Below are 27529 nucleotides of genomic sequence, written 5' to 3'. Positions count from 1 at the left end.
TCAATGGACTGATGTCCAAATTAAACAGAGTGACAAGGGTGGGAATATTGTTATATGGCCTAATGAAATGTATATAGCCGAGGTCAAAAAACAACTCCATAATCCTAAAAACTACAAAAATCTCTTTGGGAATCCAACAGAAGATTTTCATAAACAGTATAATAGATTAATTAAACAGGCGGCAGCTGATGGCACTATTGATAAAAAGGAATTTCAATACTTAGATGTTAAAAACCCCAAGATAGCAACACTCTATCTATTACCTAAAATCCACAAAAATCAAACATGCCCCCCAGGGAGACCCATTGTCTCAGGCATTGGGTCTCTAACGGAGAAGGCCTCTAAATATGTGGATGCAAGACTCAGGTACATTGTAGATTCATTGCCCTCCTACACAAAGGACACAATGCACATTCTTAACAAGATGAATACACTGACTATAACCCCTCAATCGATTCTCGTCACTTGTGACGTGGAGTCACTTTATACAAGTATTGATAAACAATGGGGATGTAGAGCTGTTTCCCACTTTTTAACAAAGAATCAGACTTTATCCAACGAATCCAAACAATTCATTATGGATTTACTGGAATTCACTTTGGATCACAACTACTTTGTTTTTGATGGGAGATTTTATTTGCAGTTGTGTGGAACAGCAATGGGGACCTCTTGTGCCCCCACTTATGTAAATATATACCTGGGCTGGTGGGAGGAAACTGTAGTGTTCAACAGCAATCTCCTACAGTATACCAAATACATTACCCACTGGTCCAGGTATATAGATGACATTTTCTTTGTGTGGGAGGGATCAATACAAACACTCAATGAGTTCATTTCGCTTCTTAACAATAATTCTTTCGGTCTATTTCTAACTATGACACATGATGACCACAAGGTGGAAATCCTGGATCTAGTTATCAAAAAAGGGAATGACCACTTAGAAACAGATTCCTTTAGGAAACCCACTGCAACAAATAATATTTTGCATGCGCAGAGCTTTCATCATCCAAACACAATAAAAAGCCTGCCAATAGGGGAATACCTAAGGATTCGCAGGAATAGCTCATCTATTGAAGCATTCCAGAAAGCAGCAAATGAACTAAGAGATAGATTGCTACAACGAGGGTATTCAAGGAAATCCTTAAAGAGAGCCTATCAGCGAGCTATGAATGAGAATAGACAGGAATTACTAGAACCCAAAAAGTCAGAGGATAATCTCAATTCTTTGAGATTTATCTCAACATATTCCAGTCAAAGCAATCAAGTATCCAATATAATACTTAAACACTGGCATATTTTACAATCTGATGACCAGTTAAATTCTATAATCCCTACAAAGCCCCAATTCACGTACAGAAGAGCAGGCAACCTGAGTGACCAGTTAACTCAAAGCCACTTTGACATAAATGCCAAAAAGCCCCCTCTTTATAAAGGTTCGATAGCATGTGGAAATTGTAAAATATGTACACACATGGTAAAAAAGAAAGTAATGATGGATAGATTCAATAAACGGTGGACCATCCAGAGTCACATAACTTGTAAAACTCCAAACGTCATATACTGTTTAACCTGCAGCTGTAATTTATTATATGTAGGTATGACCGCAAGACCTATGGGAAAGAGGATGACTGAACATCTTAGCAATATTCGAAATGCTGAGAAACATACTAAAAATGGAAAACAGATAACAAGTGTGGCGAGACATTTCCTATACCATCATAAGGGCAAAACTAATACGTTCAGATGTTGGGGTTTAGAAAGCCTACGTTCAGGCATTCGTGGAGGAGATATAGAAACAATTTTGCTCCAAAAGGAAGCAAAATGGATATTTAATTTGAATTGTGTGATGCCACAGGGCATGAATGAGAATAATAATTTTTGGGTCTTCCTGTGACACTCGATACAACTGTAAATAATTCTGTAAATAATAGTGTACATATGTAAGAGTTTCAATATAATATCTCTATCTAGACGTGCACCCAGAATTCCGAAGTAAATGCAATTTTTGGATCATAACGATATATGTTAATAATCAGTGAGATAAGAATTATACATGAACTAGTATGACATTCATTATGTTATGTTTTGGTTTCAAACTTAAAATTAACCATAAAATATGAATATATGAGAGTTACACTTAAGTTTTTAAAGAATTGACCTAAGCACATAGAAGTTGTCTTAGCCCTATAATACAACAAAATACTCTATATTGATAACATAGTACACACTAATAATGTGCATTTAGGTGATGTCTTTTAATCTTAAGATAATACAAACACTATCTGATCACCATCTAAACAGTATTAGGTAAATCGGTTTCTTTGTTTGAACGATGGAAATTCATAATTGTAATTCTGTCCCACATGAGCAGTATATTACAAACCTTGTAACTTGGCTATATATATGAAAGCCATAGTATACATTGAGTCCATGTCAATAGCGCTCTGAATCACAGTTCATAATATTATGTTTGACTCACAATAATGATTTTTTAAAATATGGTCTCCATAATGCGTTTTACTAACAGGGATAACAATATGATAACGAGTAGAAGTAATAGAGAGTAAAACGGGATAACATAGTCCATCACTCAAAAAATTGTTGTCACTTTGTACTCGATATCGGTATACACAGATTATTTCTTTAAATGGTGCACGCTAGTATAGTAGATATAGATGAGTGATGTAAGCAAATTGCTATATTACCAGTTTATTTTGCAGAACAATGCAATGCAGCGCAACGCAGAACAACATATAAAATATAGGTGAATCCTGATTGGGCACTAACATTGCATCCACAGCCATTCCAGAATAACCTATCATCGAAATGTGCCTGAGCAGTACAGCACTGATGATTGGCCCTAAGATGGGCGTGTACAATAGTTGCGCTCCCATTGGCCTTAGAGACACAGAACTGGGTTATTTAAAGCGTGTTCAGCTTCACACTCGGCTTGTCATTTTTAAGAAAACACATTGAGAAAGGCCGCTACTCGGCCGAAACGCGTTTGTGTGCTACTTTTAGCTTAAACTGCTATAAGTTTGGCTTTTTGTTTTTAATAATAATTATCATATTGCTCCTACGCTTTGATATAGACTGCACAAGATTTTACAGGAACACTCAGCCATCCCTGGCACCTGAAGCCGGCGTATCCTGTTACCGGCCAGGAATACAGGGGGGTGGTTTGAGCTGTATCCTATCTCTGGGTATTGCAGCCTATTCTGCACAAACGATTTTTCAGGGGCCTTGTATAATAATTATTTAGGTCTTTAATAGTGATTAATAAAGTAAAGTTTTTTAACTGATTGATACATATAGTAGTTGAATGATTTCAATACTATTACTATTTATATAGGGAACGAGTGCTATTTAACCCCTTCTTGCCCCCCTTTTTCCCTTCCCATTATTTTCACGTAACTAATTAAGGGTTAGCACCAGGGATTACTATATTCCCTTTTTCCCTATCATTACAGTCACTGTGCCAATTTTATATTTCCTTTTTCAACAATACATAGAATGCAGCAGTATAATACTTGCAGATAAGGCAAGAATATGAAGGGGTATACATGCGGAATTAGCAGAGAGGAGATGCAGCAAAGACTTGGTAAATTTGTCTGGCAACGTTGCCTCTGTTACTGCTTTGATGAGAAGAGAGGATAAGGAGAGCTGAGTCTGGTGATGATTTTTGTCTGATGCAGAGCTCACAAAACAGCTGACAGGTGGTATCTTGATGAGAATCAGTGTGGCTGCTTAGAAGCTGTAGAGAGCTGACAGGCCGTGAGATGAAGTGGTTCAGCATGAAAGATAAGTAGTTGTAACAGACTTCACAGAACTACTGAAGGCTTGAGAGGACTTGCTAGGAAGTTGCCTTACAATTAGCAAAATTATTCAAGCAATGAGTGAACTTGCCTTAAATAGGTTAAGCCTGGAGAGGGCGGGGCGTTGCAGTTAAAGGTACAGCGGTACATTACAGTCCGTCTCTTAACGGACCACTTTATTTGCGGCTGAGATCTTTTTTCTCTCTATTTAAAAAATGCAGCTATAGCTGTGAGGGATACCAAACTACGGAAGCCCTGATGGGGCAAAAATAGAGCAACACATTTCAACGGATTGCTTTCTTAGTGCCCTGGTACAGAGATCATTTGTGGTATCACACATATATTATCTCTTTTGTTTCTTGCTATTTCTTTTTAGAGATGTATCTAGGGGACATCTCTCCTCCGGTGGCTTGTATGTTTTATGTAGTATCTTTGTAGTGCAGTATTTCAGACATCATTTTTGTATCAATGATTGTGAACCTGGCAAATGAACTGCTTGCTTACTAACTCTTTGCTTTGTTGTATTGCATTTCTCCTGTTTGATGGTGCTATTAAGGGCATTGTGGATATGTCTGGCTCTGCACTAATCTAGGAGACTGCCTGGATTTCAACAGCATTGCAGCAACTACTGTGATCTATCTACTGGGCTCCTTAAGTTGGCTCCGTAGCACGCGGTCATGGTTGCACTTGTTCCTGTGCCTTTAAATATCTTAAATCTCTCTCTATAAGAGACTCCTCCTCCCCACCTACTATGCTTAGTATTTTGTTCTCTACAGGTGTGATTAGCTGATGCTTGTCACTCTCTTAGCCTCAGTACGGTAAGCCACTCTAAGAACCAGCTGCAGGTGCAGCACTCACTAACACCCCGTAACACTTGAGGATTCCATTGTTTCTCAAAGGACATTCGGTTCCGGCTACTACATAGCCCCTCATTCTCCAAACCCTTGTTCTGTATCACATATAAATGAAGGTAAAGCTGATCTACGTTAATTACTTTTGGACTCATTAACTCTTATCTCCAGGATTGCGGTAAAACTCTCCATGTCACAACAGTGGGAAGGTCTAGGAACTCACATTCGGCAGACACAGGTACGCTCATTCAAACAGAACGTTTGGCTTGTCAGCACAGGATTTGGAAATCATTCAGTTACACTTTGTGTGCATGAACTATAACTACTAGAATCAAGTAAAGATCTGATCTTTCTTACTCCCTGCCGACTGCTTATATGGTGCAAGCCTGTCAAGTCTGCTACACTATACTCCTAGCTATCTGCATAACAAGTCTGCTACACTATTGTCAATCCTGACTTAACCCTAACCACTTGTTTTCAGCTGAGAATGTAACGTTTTATATGACATCAACTTAAGCTTTGCTTACCGCTCTTCTATTCAGCTTTGTACACATAAGCAAATTCACATAGCTAAAGATTGCATGCTCCATAAGCACATATCGGAAATTTATTTTTATAATTGTTATAACTGATTTCATAAGCAGGAAGTATTACTCCTACTCCTCAGTTCAATTACTGTAAGCTTTTAAGTTCATTTGTTATAAGTGAGACCGCTAACATCTCAACTTCCCTGAGTTGACCCACAGTCACAGTATGATCATAGCAGGGATTACATCAACACTGATGCCGTTCTATTCTGAGACTGTGTGGTAACTTGTTACTCAAATTCCTTCCATTAACTCATACCTTACACATTCATAGATCCCCAAGAGACCCTGCCCAGACGGTACCTGTTTGACACAGGGTCTGGTGCAGCAGGGTGTTGCATGCTGACATATTATTTGGCTTCCACTCCTTACCAATATTTTTATGTGTTATGGTAATACATGCTATTTAGCTATATGTGTAGATCACTATGTTACATGGTTTAGGAAGTATGTAGTGTATCAATTATAGAGAACACTGTTTTTTTATTGGAACAATATGAATTAATACAATTATAATTGTTGATATTTATCACATTATCCCTCCTCCTTATCCCTGGCTATGAAATATATAGGAGACAAATATGAGCTAAACTATTGGGGGGGGGGAGCAAATTTCCCTTTGGTTTGTCAGGCATCATCAGTAAGGGCCATCAAAAAATACATCATTTTTAACTTGAGTTTCTATCAATATAAACTGCAGGAAAGCATCCAAGATAAATAACGTTGAATCAAAAATCTTATGTTCTAGAACAAATTGTATTTGATTCAGAGCTTATAACCAATTCCTTAATGGTGCCTTCTTTAAAAAAAAAAGAATCAGTTTCAGGCAATATAAATAATGGACATAGTTGGGAGACAATTTAAGAAAATTTTGAGATTCAGCTGTATTTAGCTCTAAAGTAATTACTATAAATCAAAATGGCTGCCTTACATACAGCCGCTTTATTTGGACAAAGAAAATGAAAATATATACATAAATATATATATATTTTAAAGATTCTGACATTTTTGCACCCCAACATGTCATATTCTACAACAATGATGGCCAACTTCCAGCCACAATATTTTAGAAGTCTTAAGGGCTACATATTAATTTATGGCTATGAAAGAAACAAATAATATATTTCCTAAAAATGTTCAGTGCACAGGGCCTGAAGGTTGCAGGGAACCTTCTGTCTGTTCTTCCCTCCATATGGTTAATTTGATTTGTGGTCACACTTAAGCATACAAGTGCCAAGGGTCGCATGTAGGTCTTGGGCTACCTGTTGGTCACCCCTGGTCTAGAACCATTTCTAGTTGTAAATGGCCTGTGTTGTATCAGACATTGAAATGAACAAAATGTCAACTATCAATTGCTTTAATTTAATTAATTAATTAATTAATGTAATTAATCCTTTATTTACAAGATACCAAAATAGTGTACAATGGTCAGGTGAGGAATTTTTATGTTTTTTGGCAAGTGGATCTGGCCCTATCACAATAATTCTGAAAAATCAAACCCTTTTTTTAATGCTCTCAGACCAGCCATTTCTGTTGTATATCTATAAGCTTTAGCTCTGATGCCCATCTGATGTTTCCCTATATGCAACATTACCTTTTCCTTGGAATTTTCCTTCCAGTAAGAAATGTTATAATTAAAATCCCACTCTTTTAAAATGGATATTAAATGAGGATCAAATTTAACAAAAAGTTTATCAGTTTCATCCTTGGATGCGGTCACTGTAAGAGACTTCACGGGACCAAGCATAGCTGCAAAGAACACAAAAACAAAAGTACAACATAGTTATTACAGATTATTTTGTTAGAAATCCGATATTAGGCTGGGACACATTTTGTTAAATCAAATTATGGCTTCCTCCTTTGGTATTATAGTAAGTTTCTTAGAAAACAAATGGTTAGTATGCTATATAATTAATGGTCTTATATGGGAGTTCAAGGGACATTAGACACTAAATTATTTGTGCCGCCATGTTGGAACTTAGGGTACACTGCAGGTATCTGAAGGAGAGTTACTGCAAGGTGAATTTCAACATGGTCGCATCCATGACTAGCAAGAGGCGGGGAATAAAATCACATAAAATGTATTTCGTGTTTAATGTCCCTTTAAACTAAAATTAATCTTTAAAGGGACATTAAGCACCTTGTTTGTGTAAAATCTGTGCTTTGTCCAATGCTCCCTAAAGAAACCAAAAAGCAAAATCTGTAATCTAGGTTTTCAAAATGCTGTAAACTACATAGATCAGCTATTTGATTTGCAGGTTACAAAGTTTTCTTTCTGGCCTCTTGGGTAGAGTGGGACAAGCTCAATTTAACACAGAAATAAGAGGTGTTTATTCTCTATTTAAATACAAAAGATGATAATGTGAACCATTAACCATAAAACTGTAAGTCAATCTTGTAATTATTCTTTTGGTATCAAGGAGATAAAAGTATAGTATAAACAGAACTTACTTAATCATATATATATATATACACACACATTACACACAATTTTAAAGTTGGGAAAATTGAGAAATCTCTGCCCCATTGCAATCAAGTGAAATTCATTGCATAGCACTTTATTGGTTTTTAATTCTGACTCATTCCAGATTGTTCTAAAACCCACTGACTACCGATCTGTTTCGTAACAATTATACAATAAGGCTAGAGGTGCCCCATTACTTAAATACTAGCATTCACTGATACACAAAGAAGAAAGTAAGTAGTCCAAAAAGATTCCTCTTCAAATTTTGGTATAGGGATAACTAACAATTATTTAAAAAAATAAATAGCAATAGAGAAAGGGCACTCCAATGGTGCATTAACTGGACAAACAAAATCTGATATAGTGAACAAACGTAAACACTCTTTTTCTGTAATAAAGTCAAACACAAAGTAGCACTCTCCAATGATACATTAACTTCTTAACAGACAATTAATAAGGAAAGCAAATAAACCCACAATGTAAGTGCACTTAAACAGTGCTAATCTTGCAGTCTGGGAATGTTGACAGCATCCCAGCTAACTGTATTCTGTGTGATCAAGTTTTCTTATCATTGGAAATGGACTTCCAAAATGGGCGATGGAAAAAAAAATGTATTCAGAGTGAGTTGGTATTAAGATACTCCTTCCAAGGAGTATTTTAATAAAAGAATATAAAGATAAACTCCAGCAACACATTTATTAACATCACAGTTGTTTCATTAGGCTAATCTATCTCTTACAAACAACAAACTCACTATTTGAATATATATATATATATATATATATATATATATATATATATATAAACTTAAAATGGCAGCTTCCATTGAACTACAAGGCCTCATAGTCAAACTGATGTTTGAACCTCACTTTAATTTTGCTCCAAAAATAAACAGTCAATGAAAGAATCAACTGCTTGCCATTCTATTACATTAAAGATGGTAGACCCCCATTGAAATACAGAACGACATAGTCAATGGGATCTTCTATTTGCCAAAAGATGGCAGCCTTTATTGGCCTACAAAGCCTCATAACCAATAAAAATAATCAATATAACTCTCTTGGTATCTACATCATGATAAACTGCTATATTGTAGTCATATGATAATCATGTGACATTAGCTATGTGCCATATTATATACTGGCAAGCAATAAAACACAGTCAGCTAGATTACGAGTTTTGCGTTATTAGTGAAAAAGCAGCATTAAGGCTCTTTTTCACTACCGCTGGTATTACGAGTCTTGCAGGTTTAGCTGCACCACACACTTTTTTGGCCGGAACGCAACGTAACTACCGCAGCTTTCCAAAAGTCCTTTTTCAATGGGACTTCCACAGCGCCGGTATTACGAGTTTGCCTGGGAGGCCAAAAAGTGAGCGGTACAGCCTAAAACTACAAGATCCATAACGTAAACTGAAAGTCAGTAGTTATGAGTTTTATGTTACAACGCTGTAACATAAAACTCATAACTAAAGTGCTAAAAAGTACACTAACACCCATAAACTACCTATTAACCCCTAAACCGAGGCCCTCCTGCATCGCAAACACTAAAATAAAATTATTAGCTTAGGGTTTATTTTATAGGTAAGTATTTAGTTTTAAATAGGAATTATTTAGGTATTAATTGTAATTTTTATTTAGATTTATTTTAATTATGTTAAAGTTAGTGGGTGTTAGGGTTTCACTTAGGGTTAGGTTTAGGGGTTTATAACTTTAGTATAGTTGCGGCGACGTTGGGGGCGGAAGATTAGGGGTTAATAAGTGTAGGTAGCGACGACATTGGGGGCAGCAGATTAGGGGTTAATAAGTCTAGGTAGGTGGTGGCGATGTCGGTGGCAGCAGATTAGGGGTTAATAAGTATAATGTAGGTGTCGGCGATGTCGGGGCGGCAGATTAGGGGTTAATAAATGTAATGTAGGTGTAGGCGATGTCGGGGGCGGCAGATTAGGGGTGTTTAGACTCAAGGTTTATGTTGGGTGTTAGGGTGTTAGGTGTAAACATAACTTTTCTTTCCCATAGGAATCAATGGGGCTGCGTTACGGAGCTTTGCGCTGCTTTATTGTAGGTGTTAGGCTTTTTTTTAGCCGGCTCTCCCCATTGATGTCTATGGGGAAATCGTGCATAAGCACGTAAAACCAGCTCAAAGCAGCGCTGGTATTTGAGTGCGGTATGGAGCTCAATTTGACTCAACGCTCACATATTGCCTGCTAACATCGGGTTTTTGCAAACCTGTAATAGCAGCACTATAGGGAGGTGAGCGGTGACAATAACTTGCAAGTTAGTACCGAGCCGTTCATAACGCAAAACTCGTAATCTAGCCGTTTATTTTCCAATAAAATATATGACATTTGATTTTGGGGGCATTTGGGGCACATTTATAAAATTAACCAGAGATTTGATCTCTAGTTAATTTTATAAGTGCTAATTGCTGCCGCGAGCTCGCAGTAACAATAACCAGCCACTTGTAATGGCTGGTTATTTATCTTGCGCCTGCAAACAGGGCATAGATTAGCGCTCCACTTGTAATCTAGCCCTTTGTGTTTAACTTTATTACAAATAAGAGGTCCGCAATACCAAGAGAACAGCTTGCTGGGAGGCTGCTAGTTTACCCAGAACGTGAGACCTGCACTAAAAGTACTTTACACTTGTGAGTGTGTTTACGTTTGTTCACTATATCCAATTATTGTACAGTCATTGCACTGTTGAAGCGCCCTCTCTCTTTTGCATGCTTTCTCAATTTTTTTTATGCTTTACAAATGTGGCTGTGCCACAGAAAGTAATAAGTATTCAACACCATTATTCCTATCAAGAAAACCATTTTTCGGTAGCTTTTCAAAGGATTTTTATTTCTTTTTCAAATTCAACATATTGAATGTACAATTTTTTTTTTTCTTTTTAAATAGTCGTGCAAATCCATACATTTGTGTCTTGCACTTTTACACCAATGAATTATGAGCCATAAATAGCTTAATGTCACAGGCCAAGACCATATTCGGCATTTGTTGTTATAAGGAATGCCAAATAATTATTTCACATTCATAAAAAAAACAAATTTTTGCCTTTGCCTCAAGGCATTTCTTGACTGTTAGCTTTTTACAATGTTAAAGTTCTTTTACGAACAGGGTTGTGAGCGGCGCGCTCTCTCTTCCCCCATACATACATTCAATGGCACACAGGAGAGTGGGGTATGACGTCAGACGCCGACAAACTGTGCTTAAGGGTGGCGCATTCATCCAGAGCGCCCAAAGTGATACAAAAACACAAAAGGTAAGTCCAAAGCACCAGCCTTAGTCGCCAATAAAATCCAAAACTTTTATTCCAATTTGTTAAAAACGTATGGTAATCAGCCATAAATATCGCTTAGATACTTAGCATAAAAGGTGAAGCCGTGCTCCCAAGCAGACATGTTTTGTGCTCAATGCACTTGTTCACTGCAACTTAAAGTTCTTTTACACACTTGGTTCACATCTCTGTTAGTAGTTATTTTGTAGGTGTAAATTTACTCCCCAGTGAATGACAACGGTTTAATCTAGATCCTGGGGATCTACTGTACTGGAGAGAGGAATGGAGACTGCGGTTCCCCTTCCCATCGTGGCCTTCTCTTCCTGTGTGATGTTGCAAGGGGGTGGAACTCCGTGAGTTATGAAGGCTAAGCCAAGATGCTAGAGGAAGGTCTATGAGAGCCAGTATCTCAGCCCCAAGGTCACTTACAGGGACAAGTGAAATCTTATTTGAAATGAGGGGTTGCATGCCCCTGAAAGTTGCGGGTGATCACCGTAAAAACGGTAAATACCTGCAGCAGACATGATTTTTCATAACAATGACAAATGCCTCACAGCATTGGCTCTATTTTAGAGGTTCTGGTAATTTTTAAGAGCCTTTTTACCATAGAAATGACCATAAGTCCCCCTCATTTGAAAAGTTAAGGTTCCACAATTCAAATAAGGGTATTGCTATGAAGTGATCGTCATAGTAATAACGATAACCTGGTAGTAGGCACTACCCTCGTTTTGTTGTTTTGCTGAGGTTAGGACTCACGCATGTTTCTCTGAATTAATAAAAACTTTTAAGAATCAAAATAAATTGGAGAATGGTGTAAAGGTAAAAACATTTTATATAAAGAGAAATTATGTTTTTTTTGTTTTTTATATTTTCGCTACTCAGAGTGAGTTTGGACAGGGATAGGAGCGGAGCATGCATACATTATTACAATTAGTTAAGCCACCACTCTAGGTGTAATCTTAAAATATATCTAATATTTGTATTCTTATATATTAGATACCAATTAATTTCCTGTATAAATTGCAAGATGGTTCATAGTGCCAAAATAATTGTATGCCAGATTTGTTAAAAAAAAAAAAAAAAAATTATAATGTGCGTGAACCTTAAAGAAAAAAAGTTTACATTAATGAGAAATTACAATGAAGGCCAACAACTAAAAACAGCTCCAGCTGAAATGGCTCAACACAGGTCAAGTCCAGCTTGGAAGTTACAAGCCTTGCAGCCCCTGAGAAGAATATTGTTGGTCAGCCAATCAGGAGTGGTAGTAGCACATATACCTGCCAATCGCCGGGTCACTGTGTGTTCTGCTTGGAAGTTACAAGCCTTGCAGCCCCTGAGAAGAATATTGTTGGTCAGCCAATCAGGAGTGGTAGTAGCACATATACCTGCCAATCGCCGGGTCACTGTGTGTTCTGCTTGGAAGCTGCAAGCCTTACCGGACTTCACCTATGTGTTTAACACCACTGTAGGAGTTGATCACATAGTTGTGTTGCTAACAGAAATTCTATGTTCTAACAAATTTGAGCACCTATGTTTTGCACTAGAATATCCCTTAACAAGCAGCACACAAACTATGACTATCAACAAACAGCTGTTGTCCAATCCTTTGATCTAAAATATTTTAATGGTTTAACCCTTGCTGCATTTTTTTAAAAAACTATCATTTTGTTTTGTTTTAATTCAGTATCCGAGTTACAGTAGGATAAAAGTTATATTTAACGCGGGTTACCAGTCTTTTGCGAAAGATGTAGGTCACTGTTAAAGGAACATTTTTTTTCTTTCAGGATTCAGATACCATACCAATTTGAACAACTTTTCCAAATTTGATTCATTCCCCTAACAAACGTTGTTGAAAGAATAGCACTACACTACTGAGAGCTAGCTAAACACATCTAGTCAGTCAATCCAAGAGGCAAATGTGCCCAGCTAGCTCCCACTAGTGTAGGATATGTACATATTCTTTTTCAACAATGGATACCAATAGAACAAAGTACATTTGAAAATAGAGCATGTAATTTAAATTCACTTCTATCTGAATCATGCCGGTTTAATTTTGACTTTCCTATCCCTTTAACGCGTGAAGTCTATGTTTCTCGTTTACTATTTTTAGCACCATAAGAGAACACCTTGCCTTTAGTACTACCAGAAGAAATTGCTGCACGCATTGAGGCCCATTTATCAAGCTCCAAATGGAGCATGAGAGCCCGTGTTTCTGGCGAGTCTTCAGACTCGCCAGAAACAGCAGTTATGAAGCAGCAGTCTAAAGACCGCTGCTCCATAACCGTGTCCGCCTGCTCTGATGAGGCAGACAGCAATCGCCAGAAATCAACCCGATCAAATACGATCGGGTTGATTGACACCTCCCTGCTGGTGGCCGATTGGCCGTGAGTCTGCAGGGAGCGGCGTTGCACCAGCAGCTCTTGTGAGCTGCTGGTGCAATGCTGAATACGGAGAACGTATTGCTCTCCGCATTCAGCGATGTCTGTCGGACCTGATCCGAACTGTCGGATCAGGTCCGACAGACATTTGTTAAATAGGCCTCAAAGGATTAACAAGAGTGCATGATATGACTGTGCAAATTGACCTGCCCATTCACTTGTATAAATAAAAATTACTCACTGTTATGTAGTGCAATGAACCACGGCGTTTCAACCCAATCAGACTTTATAGGTCCCATTTCAGCGCGAACTCTTAACTTCACATTCCAACTAACGTTTATGTTTTCGGTGAAATCCCACTGTGTCTCTTTGATGCTCACACAGATCTCGCTATAATTATACACAAACCTAAAAACACAAAATATTTTATAGGTGAAAATATGGCTGCTATGACATAACGGACCTGCAAGAACATAAAAGGCAATTTGAGAAATGATTGTGTGGCATGTAGAGATAAGCAAATGTAGTGGGTCAACGAATAAATCGTTGCTGAGACAGACGGCAAAAACCCCATTGACTCTCAAAGGCGGAGCCCTCAGTGAATTATCTAAAAAAGCAGAAGGAGGCTATCCCTGCAAGTTGCAACATGGCTCCCCTAGAAAGTAATGGCCCAGAGGCAGAACCTTTTTTTTTCACTTTCTGTGATGAGTTTTATTTTTGTGACCTTTTTTCTGCAGGTGATTTTGAAATTCAATTCATTTAAAAAAAAAAAAATAATTACAAACAAATATGCCTTTAATTACTGTACAAAAAGAAAGGCAAGGAAAGGACACAAGGTCAAACAATGAATACAAAGCAATGAGTTAACAATAGAAGTAATAGCAAAGACTCTAGGTGCAGGTCAGGGAACGTAGGAGAAACACAAAAAGGATATAAACTGCTTTTTTCACAGAATTAGATATTTTATGCATATGGCCACATTAAAATTAACTCTGAAGACCACAAAGCATCAGGTTAGCAGAGGAAAACTTTTTTTGACATTGCAGATCGTGACATGTTCTGCCTTGGCCAGCTGCCCCTCCAACAGCTCCAGGAACTTAAAAAAATTGTAGTTTGCCAACGATTGCATAGCAATGTTATTTATCAACCCATTATATGACTAGATGCACCCAACTCCACCCCTGGCATGAGTTATATCCCCGCCCCCTATATCTCCATGACTAAATCACCAACCTCCCAATCCCAGATAGTCTCTAAAAATGTTGCAAAGTATGTGGTGTGCTTGCAGTGTGGCAGCCAGGCCCAACATTGTCCTCCCCTTTACTCCTCCTGCAGGAGCTCAAATAACAATGTTTGAGAGGTAGCACACCATGCTTGAGAGATGCACTATACTAAAGTTTGCAAAAATAATAAGTCAAAATAACATTGTCTTATGGAACTGTAAAATGTGCTACGGTGGAAATAGATAAAACAAAGTCACTTGCAAAAAGGTGCTATCAAGAATTGTATAATCCTTGTGCCAGATATTTTGTTTTGTTTTTTTGAAAAGGCACAAGATTAAATGTGACTGATGCATTTTTGAAAAGAAAATGTTTAAGGATGTACTTGGTTTTTTATTTATATTCTTCCTACTGTCATCTGCATGATGTAAAAAGAAAGAGCCAATCAGCATCATTAGTGCGAAATTATCTCACAAAACTTTAAAGTAAAGTAAACTGCCATAAACTGAGGAGGGAAAACAAACGTTATGCTTATCGGATAAATTAATTAATTTAATGATGGTAAGTGTCATTGCATGTGGCATCATACTCCAGTCCACTAGGAGGAGGCTAAAACACTCCTACAATACAGAACTTTAATCCTTTCCTCTACCCCAGAATGCCTCAGTCATACATATAACCAAGTAGAGGAGGGAGACTAAAAAGCATAAAAGCACAAAGCAGGGCAAATAAAGTGCAAACAAGACTTGCCACCAACTGTATAGAATAACAAGGGTGGGGTATGTGGACTCCATCATGAAAGAGATTAATTTATCAGGTAAGCAAAACATTTGTTTTCTTTCATAAGATGGTGAAAGTGCACAAATCATTACATGTGAGATCTTACACTCAAGCAAGGAAGACCACAAGACCATCGTGAAATAGTGGGGAACTAAACAGGTAAGGCCTTTATGTTACTGAACAGGCACAGCAGCCTGCAGACTTTCCATCCTGAATTGCCTTTGAAGACATACGTATCAAAAAGGTTATAAACAGTAAGAATAAGAATAAAGGGACATAAAACTCATATGTTAAATCACTTGAAACGGATGCAGTAAAACTGTAAAAAGCTGATAAGAAAATATCACCTGAGCATCTCTATGTAAAAAAGGAAGATATTTTACCTCATAATTTCCTCAGCTCACCAGAGTAAGTTCTGTGTAAAAAGTTATACTCAGCTGTTGCTCAGCTGCAGGCAAAAAAATAAATAAAATGATGAAATGAACAGCAGCCAATCAGCATTAGCAGTGCTGAGGTCATGAACTCTTTTACTGTACTCTCATGAGATTTCACTTAACTCTCATGAAATTTCATAGTAAGCTTCCATAAACTGAATAGGGAAATAAGATGAGTGTGCACGTAAGCTCACTCCCTTAGCTGTCCCAGGACAGACATACTGATTTGCTGCTTAGAAGTCCTTTACAATGGGATGAGGCTACTGAGGAACTTTTGAGGTAAAATATATTTTTTACATAGAGATGTTCAGGTAATATTTTCTAGTCAGCCTTTTACAGCTATGCTGCATCACTTTCAAGTGTTTCAACATTTGGGTATCATGGCCCTTTAAATAGCCTGGCTTAGAATCATCTTTGGTTGAAAAAGGCCTAATTACATAAGACTTTACTGCTCTAGTTGAACTATCACAACTCAGCATGATAAACATTTAAATGCTTTAATCCAAACACCAAGGTCTAGAAAATTGACAAACAAGGCAAAAAAAATTCAAAAGGCCATGGTAGCACAATATAGAAATTGAGAAAGTCGTTCCTTAGAGATTTTATAAACTGGCAGAAGGAAGGACAAACTTCTATGATAAATAGAATCATTGGAAAGCATGCTTGGAAAAGGAAAATGTTTTGTAGCAGGAACCTGCAAAACAGACCAGAAACAGAGGCACCTTCCTAGCCAAGGGGAAGGCTAACAGAAAGAGGACCTTTGAAGGCATGGGTTTAATTGGATTGGTTTGTAGAACTGAAAACCCAGACTAAGACTCCAGGAGGAGTTACTGAATGTCTTTAAACAGGCTTAGTTTTAATGAAACCTGCATTTAAATATCATAAAATGTGGTTAACTTCCTGAAATACAGGATAGACAGAATAGAATATGTTTTATATGAGAATTAGATAACAACAGAGTAAGACTGCAAGGAGTAACTGGGAACTAACAGGCTTCTTATTAGAGCCTGTATAAAAGTCTGAGCCTGTAATCTTACATAACTTCCTGTAGTATAAAAGAGACTAATAAAATAGTATAAAAGAGAGTAGAAACTGTCTTATATGAGAAAATAGCTGACATGTCTTTCTCCAAAAAAGTTCTTGAGTTTCCTTCAGGACAAACGTAATCCGTCAAATTCCTCTCTCATCACACCACACCAAAGGTTTTTCAAACCTTGATTAATGTGTTAACACCTTGTGCGACAAACCTCTGTTGGAAAAGATTAGCCAAATGATCAACCGGCCACTAAATTAGGTATCCTGATGAGAGAAAGATAGTCGTTCCTGAAAGGGAGACGAAAAGTGGGTAAGAGGATATTTTAATTAGGTCCACATACCAAGTTCTGCATGACAATGCTGGAATGATAATCACTGAAAGCTTCTTGGTTCTAGGTTTCACCCTTCCAGTAGATGGGTCCTTCCAAGTTAAAACAAACACAGTGCCAAGGATCTTGCAAAGAGCAAGCACACTGTATTCCAGAGGATTGTCAGATAAATCCAAATCCACATTTCACGTGGGAGGCTTGTGCCTCTCTCCACACTGGGAGAAGATTTTCACTAATTTGTTGAAACTCTTGTCATCCCCTCTCGCCTTCGTAGTCATGCTGAGGGGGGAATAGGGTTTCAGATCATCCAGAATACCTCTATCAACAATGTGTAGATCAACGCTTTAAAATTCCTCACACTCCATCTTGAAGGCAAAAAAAAAATGACTGAAGCATTCTGGGATAGTTGGAGGGATTAAAGCTTTGGGATGTGTGGGTGTTTTTGGTTCCTCCAAGTAGACTGGAGTATAATCCCACATGTAATGAATCTTGTGGACTCTCAATATCTTATATAAGAAATAGAGTGACTGTACATGTCAGGTGCATAATCCTTTGCTAGTCAAGGGACAAGCTTCCTGATTAGATGCTTAAAAAGTACTTCTACAACAGGATGTAGTTACTGCAGAAATGGTTAGGTTTGATATCTTCTTTTTTAAGTGGAGATGTCCAAGTGATATTTTCTTTTTTACTTTTTTTTACATATATGCTGTATCACTTCCAGGGGTTACAGCAATTGGGAGGTACATCTCTTTAACATATTTTCTATATCCTTTTGTCTTTTCTTTGTAAGATATTTTGATTATTCTGTGTTATTCTAAGGATTATCTGCATTTTCAATTAGAACTACTTGATATTGACATAAATCCTTGAAAATACCAACACATATCTGCTTTCTACACATTTGTTCTGGATCAAATAAACAAAGCTCATTTTCAGAAATACATTTCATATGATCGTCTAATATTTTTAGCTGTTTTGCTCATACTAAAACAATAAAACAGTCTGAATGGAAATGGTCTAATAAATATACTTTATTATTACTGAAAAACAAAATTATATCAAGAGCATATGCAATACTTACGTTTTGTATTCAACTGTATACGTTACTTGATGCAATGTATTTTCTACTTTTACAGCATCCCATCGCAATATTTGTTGCAGGTTGTATGAATAAATTTTCACATTCTTAGGTGTTGGTAATAAACTAAACGGTTCTAAAAGAAATAAAGAAAGAATTATATTTATATATTTGACATCTTTGTGAGTTTTTTCATATGAATATTTTATAAGGAATTAAATTTTAAATGTAAAGTCAAAATTGAATTTACTGCAAAGGGTCAGATTACAAGTGGCGCACTAACAGTTATGTACAAGCTATAAGGGGCTCGTATTACAAGTAAAAAGTAAACACAGTCGTTTGAGCGCAATTGAGTCTAACGTGCTTTGGGATAGCGCAGCCTTATATAAAAGTACAGTTATGCTCATTTAGATAAAAATATTGCACAAGAAAAGGTATAAGGGCTCAAAGATATGAGGTCTCAGGTGTTAGAAAAAAAGGGCTTTAAAGAGATACATACATATACGTGTCTAAATATGTACAGTATGTGTGTATGTATGTATGTATATATGTATATACAGGGAGTGCAGAATTATTAGGCAAGTTGTATTTTTGAGGATTAATTTTATTATTGAACAACAACCATGATCTCAATGAACCCAAAAAACTCATTAATATCAAAGCTGAATAGTTTTGGAAGTAGTTTTTAGTTTGTTTTTAGTTATAGCTATTTTAGGGGGATATCTGTGTGTGCAGGTGACTATTACTGTGCATAATTATTAGGCAACTTAACAAAAAAACAAATATATACCCATTTCAATTATTTATTTTTACCAGTGAAACCAATATAACATCTCAACATTCACAAATATACATTTCTGACATTCAAAAACAAAACAAAAACAAATCAGTGACCAATATAACCATCTTTCTTTGCAAGGACACTCAAAAGCCTGCCATCCATGGATTCTGTCAGTGTTTTGATCTGTTCACCATCAACATTGCGTGCAGCAGCAACCACAGCCTCCCAGGCACTGTTCAGAGAGGTGTACTGTTTTCCCTCCTTGTAAATCTCACATTTGATGATGGACCACAGGTTCTCAATGGGGTTCAGATCAGGTGAACAAGGAGGCCATGTCATTAGATTTTCTTCTTTTATACCCTTTCTTGCCAGCCACGCTGTGGAGTACTTGGACGCGTGTGATGGAGCATTGTCCTGCATGAAAATCATGTTTTTCTTGAAGGATGCAGACTTCTTCCTGTACCACTGCTTGAAGAAGGTGTCTTCCAGAAACTGGCAGTAGGACTGGGAGTTGAGCTTGACTCCATCCTCAACCCGAAAAGGCCCCACAAGCTCATCTTTGATGATACCAGCTCAAACCAGTACTCCACCTCCACCTTGCTGGCGTCTGAGTTGGACTGGAGCTCTCTGCCCTTTACCAATCCAGCCACGGGCCCATCCATCTGGCCCATCAAGACTCACTCTCATTTCATCAGTCCATAAAACCTTAGAAAAATCAGTCTTGAGATATTTGTTGGCCCAGTCTTGACGTTTCAGCTTGTGTGTCTTGTTCAGTGGTGGTCGTCTTTCAGCCTTTCTTACCTTGGCCATGTCTCTGAGTATTGCACACCTTGTGCTTTTGGGCACTCCAGTGATGTTGCAGCTCTGAAATATGGCCAAACTGGTGGCAAGTGGCATCTTGGTAGCTGCACGCTTGACTTTTCTCAGTTCATGGGCAGTTATTTTGCGCCTTGGTTTTTCCACACGCTTCTTGCGACCCTGTTGACTATTTTGAATGAAACGCTTGATTGTTCGATGATCACGCTTTAGAAGCTTTGCAATTTTAATAGTGCTGCATCCCTCTGCAAGATATCTCACTATTTTTTACTTTTCTGAGCCTGTCAAGTCCTTCTTTTGACCCATTTTGCCAAAGGAAAGGAAGTTGCCTAATAATTATGCACACCTGATATAGGTGTTGATGTCATTAGACCACACCCCTTCTCATTACAGAAATGCACATCACCTAATATGCTTAATTGGTAGTAGGCTTTCGAGCCTATACAGCTTGGAGTAAGACAACATGCATAAAGACGATGATGTGGTCAAAATACTCATTTGCCTAATAATTCTGCACTCCCTGTATATATATATATATATATATATATATATATAAATATATACATACATACACACAGTATCCCACAAAGGTGAGTACACCCCTCACATTTTTATAACTATTTTATTATATCTTTTCATGTGACAACACTGAAGAAATGACACTTTGCTACAATGTAAAGTAGTGAGTGTACAGCCTGTATAACAGTGTAAATTTGCTGTCCCCTCAAAATAACTAAACACAAAGCCATTAATGTCTAAACTGTTGCAACAAACGTGAGTACACCCCTAAGTGGAAATGTCCAAATTGGGCCCAATTAGCCATTTTCCCTCCCTGGTGTCATGTGACTCATTAGTGTTACAAGGTATCAGGTGTGAATGGGGAGCAGATGTGTTAAATTTGGTGTTATCGCTCTCACAATCTCTCATACTGGTCACTGGAAGTTCAACATGACACCTCATGGCAAAGAACTCTCTGACGATCTGAAAAAAAGAATTGTTGCTCTACATAAAGATGGCCTAGGCTATAAGAAAATTGCCAAGACCCTGAAACTGAGCTGCAGCATGGTGGGCAAGACCATACAGCGGTTTCACAGGACAGGCTCCACACAGAACAGGCCTCACCATGGTCGACCAAAGAGGTTGAGTGCACATGTTCAGCATCATATTCAAAGGTTGTCTTTGGGAAATAGACATATGAGTGCTGCCAGCATTGTCCCAGAAGGAAGGCTTTTCTAAATATGATGCACAAGAAAGCCCGAAAGCAGTTTGCTGAAGACAAGCAGACTAAGGACATGGATTACTGGAAACATGTCCTGTGGTCCGATGAGACCAAGATAAACTTATTTTGTTCAGATGATGTCAAGCGTGTGTGGCAGCAACCAGGTGAGGAGTACAAAGACAAGCTTGTCTTGCCTACAGTCAAGCATGGTTGTGGGAGTGTCATGGTCTGGGCCTGCATGAGTGCTGCCGGCACTGGGAAGCTACAGTTCATTGAGGGAACCATGAATGCCAACATGTACTGTGACATACTGAAGCAGAGCATGATCTCCTCCCTTCTGAGAATGAGTTGCAGGGCAGTATTCCAACATGATAATGACCCCAAACACACCTCCAAGATGATCACTGCCTTGCTAAAGAAACTGAGGGTAAAGGTGATGGACTGGCCAAGCATGTTTCCAGACCTAAACCCTATTGAGCATCAGTGGGGCATCCTCAAACGGAAGGTGGGGGAGTGCAAGGTCTCTAACATCCACCAGCTCCGTGATGTCGTCATGGAGGAGTGGAAGAGGACTCCAGTGGCAACCTGTGAAGCTCTGGTGAACTCCATGTCTAAGAGGGTTAAGACAGTGCTAGAAAATAATGGTGGCCACAAAATATTGACACTTTGGGCCAAATTTGGACATTTCCTCTTAGGGATGTACTCACTTTTGTTGCCAACGGTTTAGACATTAATGGCTGTGTGTTGACTTATTTTGAGGGGACAAAATAATTTACACTGTTATACAGGCTGTACACTCACTACTTTACATTGTAGCAAAGTGTCATTTCTTCAGTGTTGTCACATGAAAGTATATAATAAAATATTTATAAAAATGTGAGGGGTGTACTCACTTTTGTGGGATACTGTATATATGTGTGTGTGTGTGTGTGTGTGTGTGTGTTTATGTGTGTGCATGTGTATGTGTACATTTGTATTTATATGTATATGCATGTATTTATATATATATATATATATATATATATATATATATATATACACACACATATAAACACATAAATACAAATGTATACATATATGATGAAAATATGTAAAATCATTTTTATGTATATACTGTATATTAACTGTAAATATTTCACATTCCAATGTTCTGCACATAGGGGAATACAGGGAGTGCAGAATTATTAGGCAAATGAGTATTTTGACCACATCATCCTCTTTATGCATGTTGTCTTACTCCAAGCTGTATAGGCTCGAAAGCCTACTACCAATTAAGCATATTAGGTGATGTGCATCTCTGTAAAGAGAAGGGGTGTGCATAATTATTAGGCAACTTCCTTTCCTTTGGCAAAATGGGTCAAAAGAAGGACTTGACAGGCTCAGAAAAGTCAAAAATAGTGAGATATCTTGCAGAGGGATGCAGCACTCTTAAAATTGCAAAGCTTCTGAAGCGTGATCATCGAACAAGCGTTTCATTCAAAATAGTCAACAGGGTCGCAAGAAGCGTGTGGAAAAACCAAGGCGCAAAATAACTGCCCATGAACTGAGAAAAGTCAAGCGTGCAGCTGCCAAGATGCCACTTGCCACCAGTTTGGCCATATTTCAGAGCTGCAACATCACTGGAGTGCCCAAAAGCACAAGGTGTGCAATACTCAGAGACATGGCCAAGGTAAGAAAGGCTGAAAGACGACCACCACTGAACAAGACACACAAGCTGAAACGTCAAGACTGGGCCAACAAATATCTCAAGACTGATTTTTCTAAGGTTTTATGGACTGATGAAATGAGAGTGAGTCTTGATGGGCCAGATGGATGGGCCCGTGGCTGGATTGGTAAAGGGCAGAGAGCTCCAGTCCGACTCAGACGCCAGCAAGGTGGAGGTGGAGTACTGGTTTGGGCTGGTATCATCAAAGATGAGCTTGTGGGGCCTTTTCGGGTTGAGGATGGAGTCAAGCTCAACTCCCAGTCCTACTGCCAGTTTCTGGAAGACACCTTCTTCAAGCAGTGGTACAGGAAGAAGTCTGCATCCTTCAAGAAAAACATGATTTTCATGCAGGACAATGCTCCATCACACGCGTCCAAGTACTCCACAGCGTGGCTGGCAAGAAAGGGTATAAAAGAAGAAAATCTAATGACATGGCCTCCTTGTTCACCTGGTCTGAACCCCATTGAGAACCTGTGGTCCATCATCAAATGTGAGATTTACAAGGAGGGAAAACAGTACACCTCTCTGAACAGTGTCTGGGAGGCTGTGGTTGCTGCTGCACGCAATGTTGATGGTGAACAGATCAAAACACTGACAGAATCCTTGGATGGAAGGCTTTTGAGTGTCCTTGCAAAGAAAGGTGGCTATATTGGTCACTGATTTGTTTTTGTTTTGTTTTTGAATGTCAGAAATGTATATTTGTGAATGTTGAGATGTTATATTGGTTTCACTGGTAAAAATAAATAATTGAAATGGGTATATATTTGATTTTTGTTAAGTTGCCTAATAATTATGCACAGTAATAGTCACCTGCACACACAGATATCCCCCTAAAATAGCTATAACTAAAAACGAACTAAAAACTACTTCCAAAACTATTCAGCTTTGATATTAATGAGTTTTTTGGGTTCATTGAGAACATGGTTGTTGTTCAATAATAAAATTAATCCTCAAAAATACAACTTGCCTAATAATTCTGCACTCCCTGTATGTTCTAAGAATTTTTAAATAGATATTCCTATATATATCTGTATACAGTATACATATACTTATATATAATTATATATATATATATATATATATATATATATATATATATATATATATATATATATATATACGTTGATTGGAGTAGCCGTGTTAGTCCAGAGATTTAGATATCAAAATAACAAGAGTATTGCATTGAGCAATGATACTTTTTTATTGGACTAACTATACATTTATAAGATGACAAGCTTTCGGAAGAGTTGCTTCCTTTATCAAGTCTGAAAGCTTGTCATCTTATAAATGTATAGTTAGTCCAATAAAAAAGTATTGTTATTTTGATTGATATATATATATATATATATATATATATATATATATATATATATATATATATATATATATATATATATACCAAAATACCATCAGATATATGTAGAAATATGTATTTATGAATAAATAGAACATATTCTGCTATGTGAAGAACATTGGAATATAAAATATTCATGTTTTCATGTCGGGTTAACTGGTGAATGGGTAATAAAAAGGGATTATCTATATTTTTTTAAACAATTAAAATTCTGGAGTAGACTGTCCCTTTAATACCATAGAGAATGGTTGCTATTGCAATAAGAACCCAGATAGACTTATGTCCGAAGGGACTTAAAGAGACGGTCTACTCCAGAATTTTTATTTTTTTAAAAGATAGTCACTTTTATTACCCATTCCCCAGTTTTGCATAACTGACACAGTTATATTAATATACTTTTAACCTCTGTGCTTACCTTGTATCTAAGCCTCTGCAGACTGCCACCTTATCTCAGTTCTTTTGACAGACATTTATTCTAGCCAATCAGCGCTGACTCTTAAATAACTCCATGGGAGTGAGCACAATGGTATCTATATCTATGACACACATGAACTAGCAATGTCTAACTGTGAAAAACTGTCAAAATGCACTGAGATAAGAGGCAGTTCAATGGCTTAGAAATTAGCATATGAGTCTACTTAGGTTTAACATGCCACAAAGAATACCAAGAGAGCAAAGCAAATTTGATGATAAATTGGAAAAATTGGCATTGTTTTTGTAGCACTAGCTACATTATGTTTTTAAGAATGGGCTCTATTATTTGATAATTTGCCATAACAGCATAGCAGTATAATCTCTGAGCTATAAATATAAGGCAGTAAAATATTTAAATGATGAGATATCTAATAATGTACTTTAAATAGCAGGACACATCTAATGGATTTATTGTGTTTTTGCCAATGTTTTAATGTAGGCGTGAAAGCTTCTGCTCGTTGCAAGGCTACGGAGGTGGGGCAAGGTGGTGACGCAAAACATGTGGCCGGAATGGATACTGAAGTGGAAGCGCATCTTTTGCAGTAAGAGCATATTTAAAGTTGTTTATATAATTATTGTGACACAGTGTCTGAAGAAGGTGGTTAAACCCCTGAAACCTATTAAACTGAGCATTATTATAAAAGACCAGGGAGTGCCTTTCATGGACATGACCGTGCTCTAGACTATACAAATCATCAGTGCAGGAGCTCACTTACATCTGCCAACAACTGGGCACAGCAATTTAGATCAGTGAAACAACACCCAAATGGCTTTTCAATGGCTGCAAATCAATGTACACTTTGATTACTAAGGGCAAGATTACAAGTGAAAGTAAATTTGAACGCAAAAGCGCAATCGTGATTTACGCTAGAATGATTTCCGCGACCTCAGAGCTCTGGTTAACTGTTTCACAAAACAAAAAAGTGTCACAAAACACATCAAAAATACAAATGTAGAGCTACACTTATAACAACACCATCTAATAAAAATTATTTAAAAAACATTGTTGCATAAATAATTGGCTCAAGGATATGAGGTTTCAGATGTTAGGGGAAAAAAAGCAGACAAAGGGCTTTAACATAGAGATACATACATATATATCTCTAAAGATGTGTATAAATATATATATATATATATATATATATATATATGTGTGTGTGTGTGTGTGTGTGTACATATGGATTTATTTGTGTATTTATGTATTTACAGACATATGTACACATATAAACATATAAATACACATGTACACATGTATAGACATTTATAGAAGTGCATTGGAGACCTTTGCAGGCAAGTATAGATATATTTTGTACCAAAATATCTTCATATATATGTAAAGATAGATACAAAAATATCATTATATATATATGTAAAGATAGATACAAAAATATCATTATATATATATGTAAAGATAGATACAAAAATATCATTATATATATGTAAAGATAGATACAAAAATATCTATGTAGAAATATTTATTTATGAATAAATAAAACATATTCTGCAATGTGAAGAACATTAGAATGTGAATTATTAATATTTTCATGTCGGGTTAGTGAACTGCGCGGTGGTAGTACCACTTTTTTGCTCCATTTTCTTCTATGGGGGAATACGATGACAAGGTTGCGATGTTCTAGCTTTGTCTTTTTCTGCGCAAAATAATATAAAATCGTTAAATACCGATCCACTCGTAATCTTGCCCTAAATGTCTTAAATAGCTTTAAATGTCAAACATTTATTTTGCATTTAAATATTTTGTAATGCAGTGATTAATTACTGAGACATGCTATGCATATGAAAAAAACAATTATATTAATGTCCCTTTAAACAGCCATTATAGTGGGGGGGATTACATGTTCTCTTTTTTTAGATCATGCAATTTTATCACTATTGACCATGCTAACTGGGTAAGCAGCACTATCCACTGAGGACCAACAGTTGTCTGCAGCTAGTGACACTTTATTTATGTGTTTAATTCCATTTGCAATGTCCCTAGTGATAACATTGCATGTTCTAACAAATGAGTGTAATTTGTTTTCACTAAAATGTCCCTTTAACTTTTAGAGTCAATAGACTGATTGCTTCTCTTAATGTGCTTAACCACTGTGTTACTAAAATGTACTCTAAATTACATTTTTAAGTAGCGCAGTGTTCCAGCCAAACGTGATCTGACTCCTAACGGTTTCTCTGGTATACAAGACTAATGTCTATAATTATTTGTAACAACAAAAACGTGTACATTAATAGTATTATTATCATTATTATTATTATTAATTAACCACAGAGTTATATGTGGCTTTTATTTGGCATATGCCTAAATCTAACAACATTTGCAGTTTGGGTGCAAATAACCAAAATCAAAAATATAGCCATAAGTCATACAATGTTCTAAACATTACAGAGCCATCATGTGACTGGTGGAAATGTAAACTAGAATGAAAAAAACAAAAACAAAAAAACAGAAGTATGTAACTACAGGCAGCAGGTGCATAAGCATGTAAAAGCTTTACCAGAAGTGAAATTACGTAGGAACTGTACACAATTACATAAAATACAGGAAATCCTCTTCTTTCAAAGCATAGCCAAAGCTTTGCGCATTAATGTCAAAATAAACTTTCATGATTCAGATAGAACATGCAGTTTAAAAAAAATTCTATTTGACTTCCATTATCAAATTTTGCACAGTCTTAAAGGGACAGTCTACACCAGAATTGTTGTTGTTTAAAAAGATAGATAATCCCTTTATTACCCATTCCCTAGTTTTGCATAACCAACACAGTTATATAAATACACTTTTTACCTCTGCGATTACCTTGTATCTAAGCCTCAGCAAACTGCCCCCTTATTTCAATTCTTTTGACAGAAATCCATTTTAGCCAATCAGAGCTGGCTCATAGGAACTCCAAATGCGTGAGCACAGTGTTATCTA

At 37.1% G+C, this 27529-nt stretch overlaps 1 protein-coding gene across 1 annotated transcript in view; it reads right to left on the bottom strand.

Moving 5' to 3' along the window:
- The window catches only part of LOC128652954 (interferon gamma receptor 2), an 87495-nt gene that overhangs the window by 26355 nt on the left and 33611 nt on the right, over nt 1-27529 (bottom strand). Inside the window, exons 2-4 of the mRNA XM_053705964.1 lie at nt 18255-18387; nt 13617-13783; nt 6848-7002 (exon numbers count right to left, since the gene is read on the bottom strand). Coding sequence (XP_053561939.1) covers nt 6848-7002; nt 13617-13783; nt 18255-18387 — 455 coding nt within the window. The remainder of the gene's footprint in view (nt 1-6847; nt 7003-13616; nt 13784-18254; nt 18388-27529) is intronic.

This window comes from Bombina bombina, chromosome 3, assembly GCF_027579735.1.
Source record: "Bombina bombina isolate aBomBom1 chromosome 3, aBomBom1.pri, whole genome shotgun sequence".
Classification (NCBI taxonomy): Eukaryota; Metazoa; Chordata; class Amphibia; order Anura; family Bombinatoridae; genus Bombina; species Bombina bombina.
This window is presented reverse-complemented; position numbering and strand designations above follow the sequence as displayed.